The following is an 18598-nucleotide window of genomic DNA, read 5'->3' as shown; positions in this document are numbered from 1 at the left end:
AACGGTTAAATAGTTGTTACTGTTAGTTGCTACTGTTGCAGGCACATGCCAGCTGTTGAGCACAGATAGCATCTGACAGATTTGGTGTGGGCTCATCTCCTTTGAAAATACTAAAAAAAATATATATATATATATATATATATATATATATATATATAAAAACAAATATTTTACATTTTTTTGTCAAACAACCAAACAGATTACGAACAGAGATGCAAAATGTGTATGTTGCTAGCTAAAACTTACACGCAAATAATACATATTACCTGTTTGTACAAAGGAGTCCTGCATCTCCATGACATTTGGACATTCTGACACAGGGCTGAAAGGAACATCTAAAGACTTAAAAAAAAAAAATAAAAAAAAATCAGACACTAAAATCTAAGTTATGTTTCACATTAAATAACAGTTTATAAGCATTTAGAGCAAAAGACAGGATGAGTTCAGGGACGTGGAATCAGAAAGCCTTTCTCAAACCTCTCTGGAGAAAACCTCTCCTTAGATCACGACTGATTTCGGACTGCCGATCAATTTGTCCTGCTGGAGATATGGCGTCGCCAGAGAAGTTTGGCAACGGTTTTCTAATAGAAAAGACAAAAACTCTCAGCTGAACAAGCAGTCCGGTCTATGGGACAGCTGACAAAGATTTCAGACAGCCAACCGATTGTCCGAAGTTTAATTTGGCTGACAGCCATCTAAGGGCTCTTTCACATGTCCTGATATTATCGGTACTGGAAAAACCAGTACCAGAATTATCAGTGTCCGTGTGTTTAATACACTTGGCAACCATGTGCTGCAACAGTATCACATGTACCGGCGCCTGGGAATCAGTGGTACAGTTCGCACTGTTCCCCAGCGCTTTCTGCTGATGACAACACACATCACTGTCCCCTGCTTGCGCTGGGATCAGCGCTAGCAGAGGAGAATGTTGAGAGTTGTATTCAACTGATAACAAGCAGGTGGCAGGTGAAATTTCTGACTGTGAACTGCGGGGAACTCACTGACTTTCTCACGGTGCTGAGGTCACCGCAGTTCAGCCTGGCTGGGAACGCAGCATCAGTGACTCGCAGTAACCTCAATGAGGTCACCGCTGGTCACTGATGCAGCTCATTCCTCAGTGGTTCTCAGCCTGGACAGTTGCATCTTGGCATCATCCAGGTTGAAAACGGTTTACACCCAGACATGCATTACAGCGTGTGACAGATCGATGGACAGGTGAGGGATATGGTATTTTTTACTTTTGCTTTATTACAGGAGAAGAGGGAATCAATGGAATGGGTGTTAGGTAAAAGGTAAAAGTGTGTTTTGCTTTATTTCAAATAAAAGGACTTTATACTTGTTATGTGTGTTTATTTACAATAGAACTATAGGATTAGTAGTGGAGAGGCATCTTATAGACGCCTCTCCATTACTAATCCGTGGGCTTGATGTCACCAAACAATATCAAGGTGACATCAACCCCACAAAAATCCAGCTGTGCCTCCATAGCTGGAGAGAAAAACATTGCACTTGTGACGCCCTAGGGTCCTGGTCGTCACAGTGGCATTGCTTTCCTCAAGGGACAGTGATGTCACGCTTGGAGGCAAGGAAGGATAACTTTCACCAGGTAAACACAAACATGCTCACACTCCAGGCCAAAAGGGGGAGCCTTTGATCCTATTCGTAGGTGACATATATATATATATATATATATATATATATATATAGTGTGGCTTGGAGGGAAAGTTAGTTAGCTGGTGCTGGACAGCAGACTGGAGCAGTCTGAGGCAGGAAGAACATATGAGGAGCCGTGTAGCCACGAGAAAGTGCTGCAGCTCCTGGACAGAGATAACACCGAAAGCAGAACAGATTGTAGCGAGTGTGTAGGAGAGAGAAGCACAGGCGAGGACACCAGGGGGAGGACAGCAGCGAACAGACTGTCTCCCTGGCAAAGCGCAGACACCAGTAGCCGGAAGACCGAGGCTTTTGTGGGACTCTAAGACACATAGCAGAAACCGTCAGGACAGCTGGATTATAAGATCACCTGTTCGCCCTAACACCCAGGAGACACAGTAACGCATAGAGCCCGGGTTGTGATAGAGACCTTGTAAAAAGGCTCGAATCACCTGTCATACGGCTTTATGTCCTAACCTATATGGGGGACAGAGAGAAGAACTGTGAGGACCTTATCAGCAGCCATAGGCAGTAAGGGACTACAACACCACCGCGCTAGAAGGATGGCTTTGATCTCCACCTGGAAAAGGGGACTCCCAACTTTCCTCCAAGCCGGCCAGACTGTCCTGTGATCTGGTGCCCTGGACTGCGGTTGCCTGAAGTCTCCAGTAAACAAGGTAAAGAGACTGCAAACCTGTGTCCTCGTTCCTTACTGCCCCCATTCACCATCATCTTCCATCTATACACCAGGAGCCCTGGGGATATACTTCACCTGTGGGAAGTTATACCATCTACCTGCCATAACATCACCCCAGAGGACCCCTTAAAGCAGCCTCGGTCCCTACTGACCGAATACCTTAGATGGCATCACGAACATAAAGTTCATTCAATTTCCTTTTGACATGGGTGCCCAGGGCCACGGACCGGGTTGCCACCGTGACATCCCCTGTGAACACCGGACCCGGTACAGAGTACCCCAAGGGCCCTGGCGGGCGACTCACACTCAATAAAAAGATGTCACAACGGACCACACCATGTGATGTCCAAGTGACATCCATAGACTGGACAGAATTTTAAAGTTGAGCTTTAGGATTCTTTGAGGTGAAGGAGGTAAGTGGGAGATGTCTAGCCTACTTTAGGGTGCCGATAGTGGTGGCACACTTGGCAGATTAGTGTGGCTGCTTCTAGAAGGGCAAACAAGGAAGTTCCAATAGGGTACATGCCCATTACACTTTCCCTATCCACTTTTTTTTTTCTTTACACATGCCCAGCAGAGTCTATTCCTAGATTTGTTTTTTGTTTACTTTACCAGCATAGCCTGCATATTCAGGACCTACTCGTATGTTAAAGACCAATACAGAGGCATTACTAAAGTACTATTCTGTAGACACTCTTCAAAGGCAGAAATAAGACTAGACAGTGATTCTCACTGACATGTTAAAAGTGCAGCGCCATATGTACAACCCTAGGCTATAGTAATCTGCAGTACAGTCTATTGAAACCAACCCATCACTTTCTAGATAGTAAACAAAAATGGATAGGCAGGCTCAAGTCACCTCTCTGTATAGCAATACGTTTAATTATCTCAATGTCTCAGGCCATGTAGCGTAAAGGCTGCTGTACTTTCAACTACATTTTTTATGCAGACGATCTGCTGTGTTTTCAGTTCAACGAACTTTCAACCATGTTTTTCTTATAGGTATGCATTTTTATCTGCAGAATCCATCATTTCTGCACTATAAACGCATAAAGAAATGCTTCTTCAAATCTAAAGCAAGTAAGCTTTTTCCAGACACCTGCAGGAAAAAGCATTGAGAACAAATTACGTTTTTTGCAAACCAGAACATGGCCATTGAATTAAGACAGTTTCACGTGTTAATTTTTTTTTTCTTGAGAAAAATTCCAGACCATTTTTTATCAATGTGCTGGATTTGATGTTTACTAGTTTTTGACCCATATGTCAAGAGCATAACTGATGGTAAAAACTAGGTTAACCCCTTAATGACCGCCAATACGTCTTTTAACTGACCTGAGATATAAGAAAATGGCATCACCATACAGGTGATAATCCAGCAGCTGTCGGCTGTACACGATAGCTGACAACTTGCTGCATTAGCCACAATTAGTGTTTGCACCGTCCAAATCTGTTTAACCCCTTAGATGCTGCTGTCAATAGTGACTACATCATTATAAATGGTTAACAGAGTGTGAGGGCTTCCTCTTTATCCCAATTGGTGCTTTCCGATTATGATTTTGTGATCCTGATGCTTGCCCTGGCAATTCACGATCAAATAGTGGCCTTAGAGTCTGACAGCTGTTGTAACCTGTTCAGAAGTTAGAGGCATTTAGGTGGTAAAAATAGACATTTTCATTTCTGTCATGACACTTTGCATTAATTCCTGTAAAGCACCTGAAGGGTTAATAAACTACCTGAAAGCAGTTTTCAATATGTCAGGGGGTGTTGTTTTTAAAATGGTATCACTTTTGGGGGTTTCCCAATATATGGGTCCTCTAAAGGCACTTTAAACATGGATAAGTCCCTAAAAGCATAAATTCTGTAAATTTCCTTGAAAAAATGAAAAATTACTGCTACATTTTTAAACCTCCTAAAATGCTAACAAAATAAAAGAACATTTTACAAATGGTGCTGATGTAAAGCAGATATGTGGGAAATGTTATTTATTAATGTTTTGCTTTGGTATGACTATGTGGATTAAAGGGATAATCAATTCAAAGTTTGAAAGTTGCTAATTTTTTAAAATTTTTCTCAAATTTCTGATATTTTTATAAACACAAAACATATCTATCTAAATTTACCATTATCATAAAGTATAATGCGTCACGAAAAAAACAATCTCAAAATCACTGGGATTTGTTGAAGTATTCCAGAGTTATTACCACATAAATTGACACTGGTCAGATTTCAAAAATTTGGCTCTGTCACTAAGGGGTTAACAAAAAGAACCCAATTATGGAGATTTCCCAAGGTTCTACATGCCACACGTGAAAAAAAAAAAAAAAAAAAAAGAGCAAGTACATGTAACAATGATTGCATGTATGAACTCAGTGTAGTTTTTGTTTATAGATCCATTCAAAATATCTACAATAATAGAGGGGTGTGTGAACAGGCCCATGTACTATAAGGGAAATATATTTGATGTGGAAAAGTCGGCTGTGTGACTGGGGCCTTACTCTGTCACAGAAAGATTTCGGATCATACCTGCATAGTGACGACAACAGGGCTCTTTTCCATTTCTTCCTCCTCCTCCACTTCTAGATCTAAATCACTCTGTCTTAAAAAAGTTTGCAGCAAAAGTGTAGGTTTCTTTCTGAAGGCTAAGAAATCCATCATGTTCCCTTGACAGTGTTGTAAAAAGAACAGCTCAGTCAGCGAATCTCTGAAGATTTCCTTAAGCATTTTCATGGCTTTGTGATGATGCTCCAAGCACTGTTTCCTCAAGCGAGCATCTTCAGCAGTTGCTGGTGGTATCTCCTCAACCTTCTTGGCTTGTTTTAGCTTGCTCATTGTTGAACTTAGAGGAAGACTGGACAGTCCCTGAGGAGCAACCGTTTGAGATGGACTTGTGGGTGTTTGTTGCGTTATCCCAAAAGCAGAAGCACCAGCGATCATTCCTCCAGATGTTCGGTCAAAGCTGATAGTCTTGCCCAGCTGCTGTCCATGAAGAACCTGTTGTTGCTGAATGAACTGTCCTTGAATAATACTGCCTACTTGTCTTGGTATATTGGTGGTAGTTATGTGACCTGCACTAGCCAAAGTTTGCATACCAGCACCAGTGGTGTTCTGTGATCCAAACTGATGCACGGAACCAGCAGTCTGTGAATTGGAGTGCAATAGTGTATGGGTCTGGACTGGCGTGGAAGTTCCTGATGGAAGATGCACTTGCGTGCCAGGTGCAATCTGAGTAATTCCAGATCCCTCTTGATATACAAAATGCCCGGTACTAGATGGACCGAGACTTAGTTGCCTCACCAACAAACCTGCATCTACGAACCCAGGTGTGGTAGCCTGGTTACACATTCCCAAGCTGGATCCAGCAGCGGTGGCTCTTACACCCTGTAATGCTTGGATTGGCACAGCATTGGGCTGCGTAGGACTTTGAGTCTGGACCTGCTGAGATATTGGAGATGTAACCTGAATATATGATGGTGACCCATGCTCAAAGCGGCGTGACTGGGAACTAAACTGGAACCCAGGGGAGGCAGGATTTGTTATTGGCAGTGATGTGAGTGTTATCTGCTGGTTTCCTGCCACCACTTGCCCCACATTCTGTAGAGTAATGTTCACATTCTGACCAGCAACTGGATTTCGACTCATTATGAGTTGCTGTATTTGGTAACCGGGTGACTGAGGTCCAGGAGAACTGATTGCTTGTGCAAATGCTGGTGCAGGTGACTGAGGTGTAGATTTTGAAGTTTTTTGTTGGTCGCCATCATTCCCTGAGCTGCTCTTCGTTGGCTGAGATTGATTGTGGGTATCTAGGGGACTGTTACCATGGGGCATTATAACCCCACCCCCCAGCCAGATTTTCACGATATGATCCTAAAAGAAAAAAAAAAGAAAAAAAAAAAAACACACAGAGATAAGTTATAATAATGGTATTATTGTTGGGTTTTTACTTCCTGAAATAAAGCCTAAAAAGTTACAGAACAATATAATAACACTTTCAATAATCACTTTAGGTTTGATGCACTGCTGCAGTATTACTAAAGACTGTGTGAAAAGTACAGGTGAAGCGCGTGTTTTTTTATGTTGTTCAAATTGTACATGCTTCATAGCTAAAAACTACATTGCAAAATTGTGAGTTAAAGGGAACCTGTCACCCCCAAAATGGAAGTTGAGCTAAGCCCACCGGCATCAGGGGCTTATCTACAGCATTCTGGAATGCTGTAGATAAGCCCCCGATGTAATCTGAAAGATGAGAAAAACAGGTTAGACTCACCTGGGCGGGCGGTCCGATCCAATGGGGCCTCCCATCTTCTTACGATGACGTCCTCTTCTTCTCTTCACACTGCGGCTCCGGCTCCGGCGTACTGTGTCTGCCCTGTTGAGGGCAGAGCAAAGTACTGCAGTGCGCAGGTGCCGGGAAAGGTCAGAGAGGCCCTGTGCACTGCAGTACTTTGCTCTGCCCTCAACAGGGCAGACACAGTAAGCCTACGCCGGAGCAGCAGCGTGAAGACAAGAAGAGGAGGTCATCCTATGAAGATGGGAGGCCCCGGACCACGACACCCATCGGACCGGACCGCAGTGGGAACGCCCCTGGGTGAGTATAATCTAACCTCTTTTTCTCATCTTTCAAGATACATCGGGGGCTTATGTAGATAAGCCTCTAATGCCGGTGGGTTTAGCGCAACTTCCATTTTGGGGGTGACAGGTACCCTTTAATTACGCTTGCTACCACTATGGTTACAAGCATCCTAAAAAAAAAAAATGCCTGGATGCAAAGATCAGCATAGCAAAGCTGGGTTCACCCGTAGTGTTTTAATGCATTTTTGCTAGTGTCTCCCCCCACCACCCAGCATTATGAAGTGGCATCAAGGATTTTCTTCTAAACATTGCTAAAAATCATCATCTAACATAAGTGGGCCACGATGTACTAAAATACTCAGCCTCAGAACAGTCTTCAAAAATCAAAACATTTTTGTTTTCATAAACAACTAACTATTTACAATGTAATATTTTGTTCTGAAATGCATATTAAGTCCAACCTGGGTAATTAATAAGAAATTATTGATATGTGTGCATAAAGTACGGTAAGGTTTTTTTACACGCAAGAAAAAAAAATGGACTATCATCAGTGTGTTATCCATTCTTAATCCATTTTTGGTCAAAGTCTCTGATTTCACCATCAGTGTGGCATCAGTTTTAACTCATATGGAAAAAAAAAATACAATCTTCTCTATTAAACAGTAAAATATAGACAGCACTCAAAAGACATAGATGGCATCCAAGTGCTGTCTTATTTTTCTTCAAGGTCTCATTGATTTTAATGGGTTCTTTTAATACACAAATCATATCAAAATTGGATATAGCTCTGTTTTGTTTCTTTATTAATGGACATGTGAATATACCCATAGACTGTTGAATGAGACCCAAGGGTCTGTTCCATATTATCAACTGTGTGTGAACATCTGCAATGTTGCTAGCTCAAGTAAGACACAACTGAGTGTTCTGCCAAAAAAAAAAAAAAAAAAGGGAAAAGAAGAAAAATAAGGATTTTTGTGTATTCATCGTAAAATCCTTTTCTCCGAGCCACTCATTGGGGGACACAGGACCGTGGGTGTATGCTGCTGCCACTAGGAGGCTGCCACTAAGTAAATACAAAAAGGCTTAGCTCCTCCTCTGCAGTATACACACTACCCACTGGCTCCGGATAGAACCAGTTCAGTGACCAAGCAGTAGGAGATTAACAAAAATTAACTGTAGGTACAAAATGTCTAAACTATAACACTCATCATAGGCAACAGGCCAAAAGGGTGGGTGCTGTGTCCCCCGATGAGTGGCTCGGAGAAAAGAATTTTACAGTGAGTACACAAATGATCCCTATTTCTCCTTCGCCACATTGGGGACACAGGACCGTGGGACGTCCCAAAGCAGTCACTGGGTGGGAAGTAACAACATAAAAGAGTAAACTCCTGGCACCTGCTATCTAAAGATGCGCTACCACTGCCTGCAAGATACGTCTACCCAGGCTCGCGTCTGCAGATGCCCGAGTATGGACATCATAATGCTTTGAGAAAGTGTGCAGGCTAGACCATGTCGCAGCTTTGTGAACCTGCTCCGCAGATGCTTGATGCCAGATGGCCCACGAAGCGCCTACCAACCGAGTAGAGTGTGCTTTGATCCCCGCTGGAATCGGCTTGCTTCTGACGCAGTAAGTTTCTTGAATAGTCGGCTGAATCCATCTGGCTATTGTCGATTTAGAAGCGGCCAATCCCTTTCCGGTGTCCCGCCGGGAGCACGAACAGGGCATCCGTCTGGAGAAAAGGTGACGTCCTAGATACGCACTTCCTAAGAGCCCTCACAAGATCTAAGTGAAGAGCCTTTTCCACTCGGTGAACCGGAGCAGGACAAAAAGAGGGAAGCACGATATCCTCGTTTAAGTGAAAAGATACCACCTTAGGCCAGTCTCACACGTCCAGATTTTTCCGGTACGTGAAGAAACGGTCCCGGAGCTATCCGTGTCCGGGTGTGCATGTGTGTCATCCGTGTTTAGCGTCCATATGCTCTCAGTGTTTTGAAACAATTTGTTTCAATTTTAACCCTATGACTTTAAAAAACGCACACGGACGGCACCCGTGTGCGGTACGTGTTTACATGCACCCATTGATTTTAATGGGTCCGTGTGATCCGTGCGCTCCCACGAACACTGACATTTCTCCGTGTTTTGCACACAGACACACAGTCCGTGAAAACACAATGAAATGTGCAGAGACACATTTATTTTAATGTGTCTACGTGTGTTAGTGTCTCGGGTACGTGAGGAAACTGTCACCACACGTACCGGAGCCACTGACGTGTGAAACCGGCCGTAAAAAGGAAGGACGGAGACAGTCTGAGGACCACCTTGTCACGGTGAAAAACCAGAAAGGGAGCTTGACAGGAAGAGCAGCTAACTCCGAGACTCTTCTGATTGAAGTAATCGCTACAAGGAAGGCAACTTTCCATGAAAGGAGAGAAAGGGAGATGTCCTGCCACGGCTCGAAGGGAGACTCTTGTAGGTCACATAGGACCAAATTAAGGTCCCAGGCGTCTAGAGGTGCTCTATAGGGAGGTACCACGTGGGAGGCTCCCTGGAAGAATGTTTTCACCTGGGGTTTGGAAGCGATCTTACGCTGGAACAGGACGGACAAGGCTGAGACCTGCCCTTTGAGGGAGCTCGGCGCTAGACCCAAGTCCAGACCGGACTGAAGAAATTCCAAAAAGTGGGAAAGTTGAAATTGAGCGGAGGACGACCTCTGCTTCTGCACCAGTCGAAGATTTTCCAGATCCGATGACAGATACGCACCGACACCGGCTTTCAAGCATTGATCATGGTGGAAACTACTTTGTGGGAAAAATCCCACTTGAGTCAGAACCCAAGATTCAACAGCCAAGCATGCGACCAACTGAACGAGTTCTGTGTACCACACTCAGCGTGGCCAATCTGGGGCAATGAGAAATCACCCGTACCCCCTCTGCCTTGATCTTCCTGATGACCTTCGGAATCAAGGGTAAGGGGGGAAACATATTGAAGATGGAAGCAACTCCAGGGGAGGACTAGCGCGTCCACCCCGATGGCTCTCGGGTGCCAGGATTGGGCTACAAGCTCGGGTACCTTGGCATTGAACCAAGAAGCCCTCAGGTCTACGTCCGGAGTCCCCAGCGGAGGCAGATCTGCTGGAAAATTTCCTGATGGAGAGACTACTCTCCCGAGGCCAGGCCCTGACGGCTGAGGAAATGCACAGCCCAATTTTCCACTCCTGGAATGTGAACGGCCGATATGACCGAGTGGTTCCTTTCGGCCCAGCGAAGGATGTGTTCCACCTCGCGCATTGCGGCTTTGCTGCGAGTGCCCCCTTGATTGATGGGGCGGCCTGCTAGGAGATGATGAAACTGATGCAGGGACAGCCAAATTGCTCAGATCTCCAGGACATTGATGGGAAGACGAGATTCTTATGGGGACCAACTCCCCTGGGCAGAGTGATGACAAAAAACAGGTCCCCAGCTGAGGAGACTGGCGTTGGTCGTGACCACCAGTAAATGGACCGGGATAAAGGACTTCCCTTGAAGGAGAGAGAATCGGAGAGTCCACCAATGAAGTGCCTGCTTGACCCGAGGGGTCAGTCGACATGGTTGATCGACAAAAAAAGGACTCTTGTCCCATGCATCCAAGATTGCGTGTTGCAGGGGTCGAAGATGGAGTTGGGCGAACCGGATTGCTTCCATTGTGGCTACCATCTTCCCGAGAATCCTCATGCCGAAAAGGACGGAAAAAGGGGATGAATGACAGAGCGCCCAGACTCCCTGTTGAAGAGACCCCCCGAGGAAGCCTAACGTGAAACGCGCGTTGGGGCCGCCGGACAATCACTGGCACTGACTCTATTGGGTAAGACAGATTCAGTCCTTTTTTACTTCTTAATTGACCATACTCTTCTGCCTATATACATGTGTTGTGGTTTATTAAGTATAGGTGGCACCCATCTGCACTATATACTACATGGGCAAACTTATTTTGTCACCTCTAACTGACCCCTGTGTCTGGTATACAGATAGGTATGGTGATTTACCAGGTATAAGTGGTACTCATCAGCACTATGCACTTTAAGGACACATTATCAATTGATGACACTTACCTGTCCTGGCTTGTTACTGGCTGTTCTCTGTCCTCCTGGTGCCATTTACAGTGGTTTTTGTCCGCCATACATGAACTATTTGTGTACCCTGTATGTCTTGTTTTATATACATTTGTTTAAATATTTCTAATAAAGAGCTGTTACTATTTTTACCTAGCAGTTTTTGGCGTATCTTTACTCCGTGGTTTGTTGTAGGAGTTATTTCCCTGTTGAAGAGCTAGGACTTTGTCCTGAGGGAGAATCACCAAGTGTCCAGGATCATGCCCAGGAAGGAAATCTGCTGAGCCAGAACAGGAGAAGACTTGTTCAGGTAGATTAACCAGCCAAGCCAAGAAAGAGTATCCAAAGAATTGCGGATGCACTCCTCGCAGGCTTGGAAAGATGGCCCTTTGATCAGTAGGTCGTCTAGATAAGATAGAATGACTAAGCCCCAAGAGTGTAGAAAATTCTATTTTGTACCCAAAGGATACCAGATCTCTGTCCCACTCGTCATTAACAACTGCGAGCCAGACATGGCGAAAGAGGAGTAGGCGGCTGCTTGCTCTGATGGTGTCGTCCGGGCAAGGTTGCGAGTCATTTAGTCGAGGATCTGAAGGGTCTAGATCTCCTAGATCTGGATTGCTTGGGGCGGCCCTTCCACAAGTGGTCGAGTTTGCGTGAGGATTGAGGACTCTTGTCGCTGTGAGCGGGGCACCACGAACCGGGGGAACTAGCCGTCAAAGACCACCCGTAATTGCTGCAAAAGGACTGAAAACGTGTCTGCAGCTGATGGCGGAGAGGACGCCTAACTCTCTGCTGGATGAGGAATTTGCTCTTCCCGCCTGTAGCGTCCGAAATCAGTTGGTCCAGTTTTTCTTTGAATAAACGACCGCTGAGATAGGGAAGAGATGTTAACGACTTTTTAGATGCAGAGTCTACTCGTCAGTTCCTCAGGCATAGTGCCCTTCTAATAGCTACTGCGTTGGAAGCTGTAAGAGCAGAGCAATTAGCCGCATCCAGGGAGCATTTACTAAATAATCACCGGCCAAAGAAATTTGATTGGCCAACTCCGCTATCTCAGAAGGAAGATCACTCTTCTGTATGGCTTTATGCAGGGATTCTGCCCAGTAAGCCACGGCTTTGGCTACCCAGGTCGTTGCAAAGGAGGGAAAGAGTGCTGATCCAGAAGCTTTAAAAACCGAATGAGCGAGGCAGTCTATCAGATGATTTGTGGGATCTTTAATGGAAGATCCATCTGGTAGGGAAAGCAGAGTCTTGGACGATAAACGTGATACGGGAGGATCCACTGGAGGAGATTCTGTCCATTGTTTATGGAGGTCAGGGGAAAAAGGATATCTGGTCTCCAACGATCTCTGACCTGCAAAGCATTTGTCTGGGTGCTCCCTATGTCGCTGGACTATGTCCTGGAACTCAGGGTGATTGGCAAACACCCTATGAGGACGTTTAGTACTTTTAAAAGACACAGCACTATCCGTGTGTGACGAAGTAGGCTCTTCGTCGACCTGCAGCGACAGGTTGACGACCTCAATGAGACTATCCACAGTAGCCTGATAACCTGGGGACTCTAGGTCAAGGAGCCCATCCGACTCAGATTCAGAGTCACGTTTGCTGTACACTCCTGGAGAGGGAGAGCGAGAAACAGAGCTAATGGATGCCGAAGCACCAGAGGGCCTGAGGGACGAGCTATGTACCAGCTTCCTCGATGCCTGTCTGTGCCTTAAGCGAGGACGGCCCGCCCCTGGTGGCCGATGGTTCCCCTGATGTAGGGGAATTCTCTGAGACAGACGGATTAGCAGTCGTGTTCCTTGAAGGATCCTGGAGGGACTCGATGACCTTAGTCAAAGAAGCCATAGATTGCGAAAGTGACAAGGCCCACTCAGGGGGACTGGTCACCAAGGGTTCGGTCACGGTGGGGGGCTCCTGAATGCATTTGGGATCGAAAGCCTGACAAAGCAGAGCAGAATGCCCCCTTGGTAACGCAGCCTGACAGGAGGTGCATGAAGCGAGAAAAAAAACTATGTGTTTTAGTGGTCTTTTTAGAGGTTTTAGGTAAAGACATGCTGTATCCCTGTTAGGCTGCTTTCACACATCAGTTTTTTGGCATTATTCGGTAAATTTTGAAAAAAAAAACTGTATCGGCAAACGTTGCTGCCGGATCCGTTTTTTTCTCATAGACTTGTATTAGCGCCGGATGGTCTCATGTTTCATCCATTTTCTGGCGGATCCGTCGGAAATTCGTTTTTCAATGGCCGGAGAAAATGGACATAGGAAAGTTTATTCTGTCTGGCGAAAAAACGGACAGCGACGGCTCTCTCTCTCTCCCTCCCAGAATCCAAAATAGCTGGTAGATCCACATACTCAGATCAAGAGAAAAAACGGATTAGTTGCATCAGTTTTTCACAATTTACAACGGATCTGTGTTTTTAAAAATTCACCGGATTCTGCCTGACGGCAAAAAACGGATGTGTGAAAGTAGCCTTAACCCCCAAAATACTGCAGGAAGCTAATTGTGCAGCTGAAAAATAGAATTAGACTTACCTGTAATTCGGTTTCTAGGAACCTTCCATGATGGCATACGGAGGTTGCCTCTTTGCCCTAATGGGGAACAGGAAATACGGAGAGGTTAAAAGGCCCTCCCACTTGCCAGTGACTTATAACTGAAAACCATAGCACCGGTTTACCTTGAATCCCAGATTTTTTTATCCAGGAGTATAGGGAGGGAATTAGCGCCATCGTGGAAGGTTCCTAGAAACCCAATTACCGGTAAGTCCAATTCTATTTTCTCTAGTCACCTTCCACGATGGCATACGGAGGAATACCAACTAATTTGGCGCTAGGGAGGGACAACGGCCTGGAGAACTTTCCGGCCGAAGACTAAATCTTTGTTGAGCAATATGTCCAATCTATAATGTTTGGAGAAAGTATGCAAAGATGCCCACGTAGCTGCCCTGAAGATCTGTTCCGCGGAGGCACCTGCTCTTTCTGCCCAGGAGACTGAAGTGGATCTGGTCGAGTGGGCCTTAATCCCCACTGGGGGTGTTTTGTTTGGAGAAAGATATGCTTCTGCTATAGCTTTCTTGATCCAGCTAGCAATAGTGCTTTTTGCTACTTTTTTCCCTTTATTTTGTCCGGAGGGATGGACAAATAGATTTTGATCAATTCTATAAGAGCTGGTTTGCTCTAAGTAGTATAGTACAACACGTCTGACGTCAAGAGTATGAAAACCTTCTTCTTTTGGATTTGCTGGATTTTGGCAGAAGGAAGGTAGGACAATTTTCTGGGAGCGGGGGAATTCAGAGACTACTTTTGGAAGAAAGGAGCGGTCGAGACGTAGTACTATGGAGTCATCCCTAATAGACAAGTAGGGCTCTCTCATTAACAGGGCCTGGAGTTCTCCTACTCTTCTTGCCGAGGTTATAGCCACCAGAAAAATTGTCTTGTAAATGAGATTTTGTGGAGAACAGGAGGATAAAGGTTCAAAGGGTGGACCTGTAAGCCCCTGCAAGACTAAATTAAGTTCCCATAGGGGCACCAGCGATTGTGATTTAGGGTTCATTCTGGAGGCTGACGTCATGAACCTCTTAATCCAGTGATGATGACCTGCCAGATCCTGGTCAAAAATAGAACTGAGGGCGGAGACCTGGACTTTTAAAATGCTAGGCTGAGGCCTATTTCTAAGCTTTTTTGTAGAAAATCTAGAATTTGCGACAAATTCGGATTGAGGGGGATCTGGTAGTTCAGGGAGACAAAGATGAAACATTTTTCCAAACTTTATTGTATATAACATTGGTTACTGGTTTTCTTGATTTTTGAAGTGTAGCAACCACTGAGTCTGATAGCCCTTTTGCTCTCAGCACCTGGGCTTCAGTAACCATGCCAACAGATTCCATTTGTGGGGATCTAGGTGATGAATGGGTCCCTGCGAGAGAAGGTCGTTTCCTACTGGTAACTGGACCGGGCCGTCTACCCGTAGGTCGATAATCAGGTACTAATCTAGTTGGTGTTTGTTCTTCTCAGATTTTCCATAAGACCTTTGCTAAAATTGGGATTGGTGGGAACGCATAGGCCAGTCGAAAATTCCACCTCTGAGCTAGAGCATCTACACCTCTGGAGCCGTTCCTGGGGTTTAGGGAGAAGAAGGCTTTGACCTGCGTGTTTTGGCGAGATGCGAAAAGGTTGATTTCTGGTAGACCCCACTTGTCTACGAGCATCTTGAATCTCCGGCTGCTCAGGCTCCATTCTCCTGGCTGTATATCCTGGCGACTCAGATAGTCTGCCTGGGCGTTGGAAGAGCCTTTCAGGTGAACTGGCGTTAAAGACAGTAGGTATCTCTCTGCCCAGGAGCATATTCGGGTAGATATGTTGCTTAAGTTGTTGTTTTTCGTACTGCCCTGGTGTCTGATGTGAGCAACTGCAGTCATATTTGAATATATTCGAACATGATGTCCCCTGAAGTTGACGCCCTGCTAGAAGGGCCTCCTCTACAGCTTATAGTTCTCTGTAGTTGGATGACTTCCTGCTCGTTGCCAGGTCCCAGAGTCCTTGGGAGGGGGTATCGTTTATCATGGCTCCCCAGCCTCTCTTGCTGGCATCTGTTGTAATTGTAGTCAACGGGACTTGAGTCCAACTGACCTTTTTGAAGATTTTTCAGGTTTACCCACCATGCTAGGGAGGCTTTGACTCGACCCGGCTTGTATAGTCTTTTGTTTAATGAGTTGGGATGGCCGTTCCAATTCTGCAGAATATGCGCCTGAAGGATTCTGGAGTGGGCCTGAGCCCAGGGTACTGATTGGACACAGGCTGTCATGGAACCTAGAAGTGACATGCCCTCCCTGAGTGTAGGAGATATTGTGCCTCTGAATGTCTTGACCTTTGTTACCAAGGTTAGACGGTGGTCCTCTGGAAGAAAAGACATTTGCTTTGCGGAGTTTTGGAGGACTCCCAGGAACTTCCTGGATTTGGAGGCCCGTAGCTGGGATTTCTTCAGATTCCGGACCCACCCTAGAGATGTTAGAGCATTGAGAGTCTGATACATGAGACTCTAGGATCGCTTTGGTGGAGGCTACTATTAGTAGGTCATCCAGGTAAGGCACTATACAGATGCCTTGATTCCGGATAAAGGATACTACCTCCGCCATTATCATGGAAACAATTCTTGCTGCAGAGGAGATTCCAAACGGAAGGACGTTGAATTGATAATGTTCTATCAGATGTTTCCCTTGTACCGCAAACTTGAGATATTTCTGGTGCTTTTGGGTGAATCGGAATATGAAAGTATGCATCCTTTAGGTCGATAGTCGACATGAAGGAGCGAGGACTTATCAAAGGAATGGCAGTTTTTATCGATTCCATTTTGAACCTTCGGTATTTCACATGCTGGTTGAGTCCCTTAAGATTTATGATGATACGAGACTCGCCTGAAGGCTTGGGTACCAGAAATAGTCGGGAGTAATGTCCCAGACCTCTTTCTGATTCCGGAACTCAAGATATCACATTTGATTTTGTTAAATCTCTGAGACCTGCTAGCAATACTGTTTAAACTCTTAGGGTATGTGCACACGTTCAGTTTTTTTTGCGTTTTTTTCGCATTTTTTCACGATAAAAACGCTATAAAAACTCATTAAAAACGCATACATTATGCATCCTATCATTTAGAATGCATTCTGCATGTTTTGTGCACATGGTGGGTTTTTTTCCGCGAAAAAAACGCATCGCGGTAAAAAAAAGCAGGATGTTCATTAATTTTGCGGATTTTCCGTGTTTCTAACGCAATTCTATGCATTTGGAAAAAAACGCACAAAAACGCGTCAAAAACGCATGAAAAAAACGCGAAAAAAACGCATGCGGATTTCTGGCAGAAATGGCTAGAAATCCTGACGTGTGCACATAGCCTTAGGGAGGGAAGGGAGGTGACCTTTAGACCCCGTGGAGGGGAGGAATTTAACTCTATCAACAGGCCCTCTTTGATGACATTGAGGACCCAGGGGCAACTGAAGATGTTTTGCCACTGATGGAAAAAATTTGAGAGTCTCCCCCCCCCCACCAGGTCGAAGTCACCGCTTCTCCAGTTGAGACTGCTGTTAGGGGATAAGGATATTTTTCCCTCCGCCCTTCGGGTAGCTCCACCTCCCAGACTTGCCTTATCCTCTTTGAGAGGTTTGGGGCTGTGAGGGGACGAAAAAACGAAAAAAAACTTTTCTTAGGGTTTTTTTTGTTCTGGAAGAGCTTTTTTCTTATCTGTTGCCTTTTCCAAGATCTCATCTAGAGAAGGCCCAAAGACATAGTCACCTTTAAAGGGTATAGCACATAATTTGGCTTTGGAGGTGATATCCCCAGACCACAACTTGAGCCAAAGAGCTCTTGTAGCTGAATTAGTTTGTACTAGAGATCTAGCGGCAACTCTGATGGTCTCCATGGAGACATCCGCCAAAAAAACAGTAGCTCTAAGAATGCTGGGTAGAGGGTCCAGCAGTTCACCCCTAGAAGTACCTTGAGATAGATGGGACTCTAGCTCCCCTAACCAGCGGAAGAGGGCTTTAGCTACACAGGTCGAAGCGATAATGGCTCTTAAGGCTACCGTAGAAGTCTCCCAGGATTTTTTCAAGAGACTTTCGATTTTCCTGTCTATTGGATCCTTCAGCTGTGAGGAATCTTCAAATGGAAGGGCTGTTCTTTTTGCAACTCTAGCCACATGCGAGTCGACCTTGGGAATGTCCCATTTGACCGAATCCCCTTCTAAGGAGAATCTGTGCTTCATCTCAGAGGGAATGCTGAGGCGTTTTTCCGGCAGTTCCCACTCTAGATTAGTCATGTCAGTTATATTAGAGTGTACCGGGAATCCTACACGTTTCCCATTGGTTATTCCACCAAACATCTGGTCCTGAATGGACTGTGGTTCTGACTGCTCCTCCAGCCCCATAGTGCTGCGTACAGCAGATACTAGATCCTCAATCCAATCCGAGAAAAAAAGATATTCCCTGGTTTCAGAGATTATGGGAGACATGGGTTCCTCCCACCTACCTGAGGATGCGGCATAGGAAAGGTCTGATTCAGACTCAGAATCCTCAACCTGAATCTTTCTTTTCTTTGCTTGAGAAAGTGGTGGTGGGCGTGGAGGGGTAAAGGCCGCCAGGGAAGACTGCACCTCTTGCTTAACTACCGAGCGGATTTCTTCCAAGAGGGAAGGCTGCTCTGACTATTTTGTCAGTACATGATTGGCAGAGTTTTTGCTATCCCATAAAGAGGGCAATTTAAGATTGCAGATGGCACATTTTTTTCTTTATAGAAGCTTTAGGGGTAGACTTGTCTCCCTGGAACGAGAGGGAGAGTAGTGTCAGATAAATCAAAAAACCCTAGATTATCTATCTAAGGCCCCCCTGTCCCTGCAACACTTAGGGTACTGTCACACAGTGCAACTTTCCAACGATCACGACCAGCGATACGACCTGGCCATGATCGTTGGAAAGTCGTTGTGTGGTCGCTGGAGAGCTGTCACACAGACCGCTCTCCAGCGACCAACGATGCCGAGGTCCCGGGTAACCAGGGTAAACATCGGGTTACTAAGCGCAGGGCCGCGCTTAGTAACCCGATG

At 45.4% G+C, this 18598-nt stretch overlaps 1 protein-coding gene across 2 annotated transcripts in view; it reads right to left on the bottom strand.

Moving 5' to 3' along the window:
* Window positions 1–18598, bottom strand: part of EP400 (E1A binding protein p400) — a 306993-nt gene that overhangs the window by 269770 nt on the left and 18625 nt on the right. For both annotated transcript variants that reach the window (XM_077293325.1, XM_077293326.1), the window contains exons 2-3: window positions 4874–6214; window positions 267–342 (exon numbers count right to left, since the gene is read on the bottom strand). In XM_077293325.1, coding sequence (XP_077149440.1) covers window positions 267–342; window positions 4874–6175 — 1378 coding nt within the window. In that variant the 5' untranslated portion in view covers window positions 6176–6214. The remainder of the gene's footprint in view (window positions 1–266; window positions 343–4873; window positions 6215–18598) is intronic.

Source organism: Ranitomeya variabilis, chromosome 1 (genome assembly GCF_051348905.1).
Source record: "Ranitomeya variabilis isolate aRanVar5 chromosome 1, aRanVar5.hap1, whole genome shotgun sequence".
Taxonomy (NCBI): domain Eukaryota; kingdom Metazoa; phylum Chordata; class Amphibia; order Anura; family Dendrobatidae; genus Ranitomeya; species Ranitomeya variabilis.
This window is presented reverse-complemented; position numbering and strand designations above follow the sequence as displayed.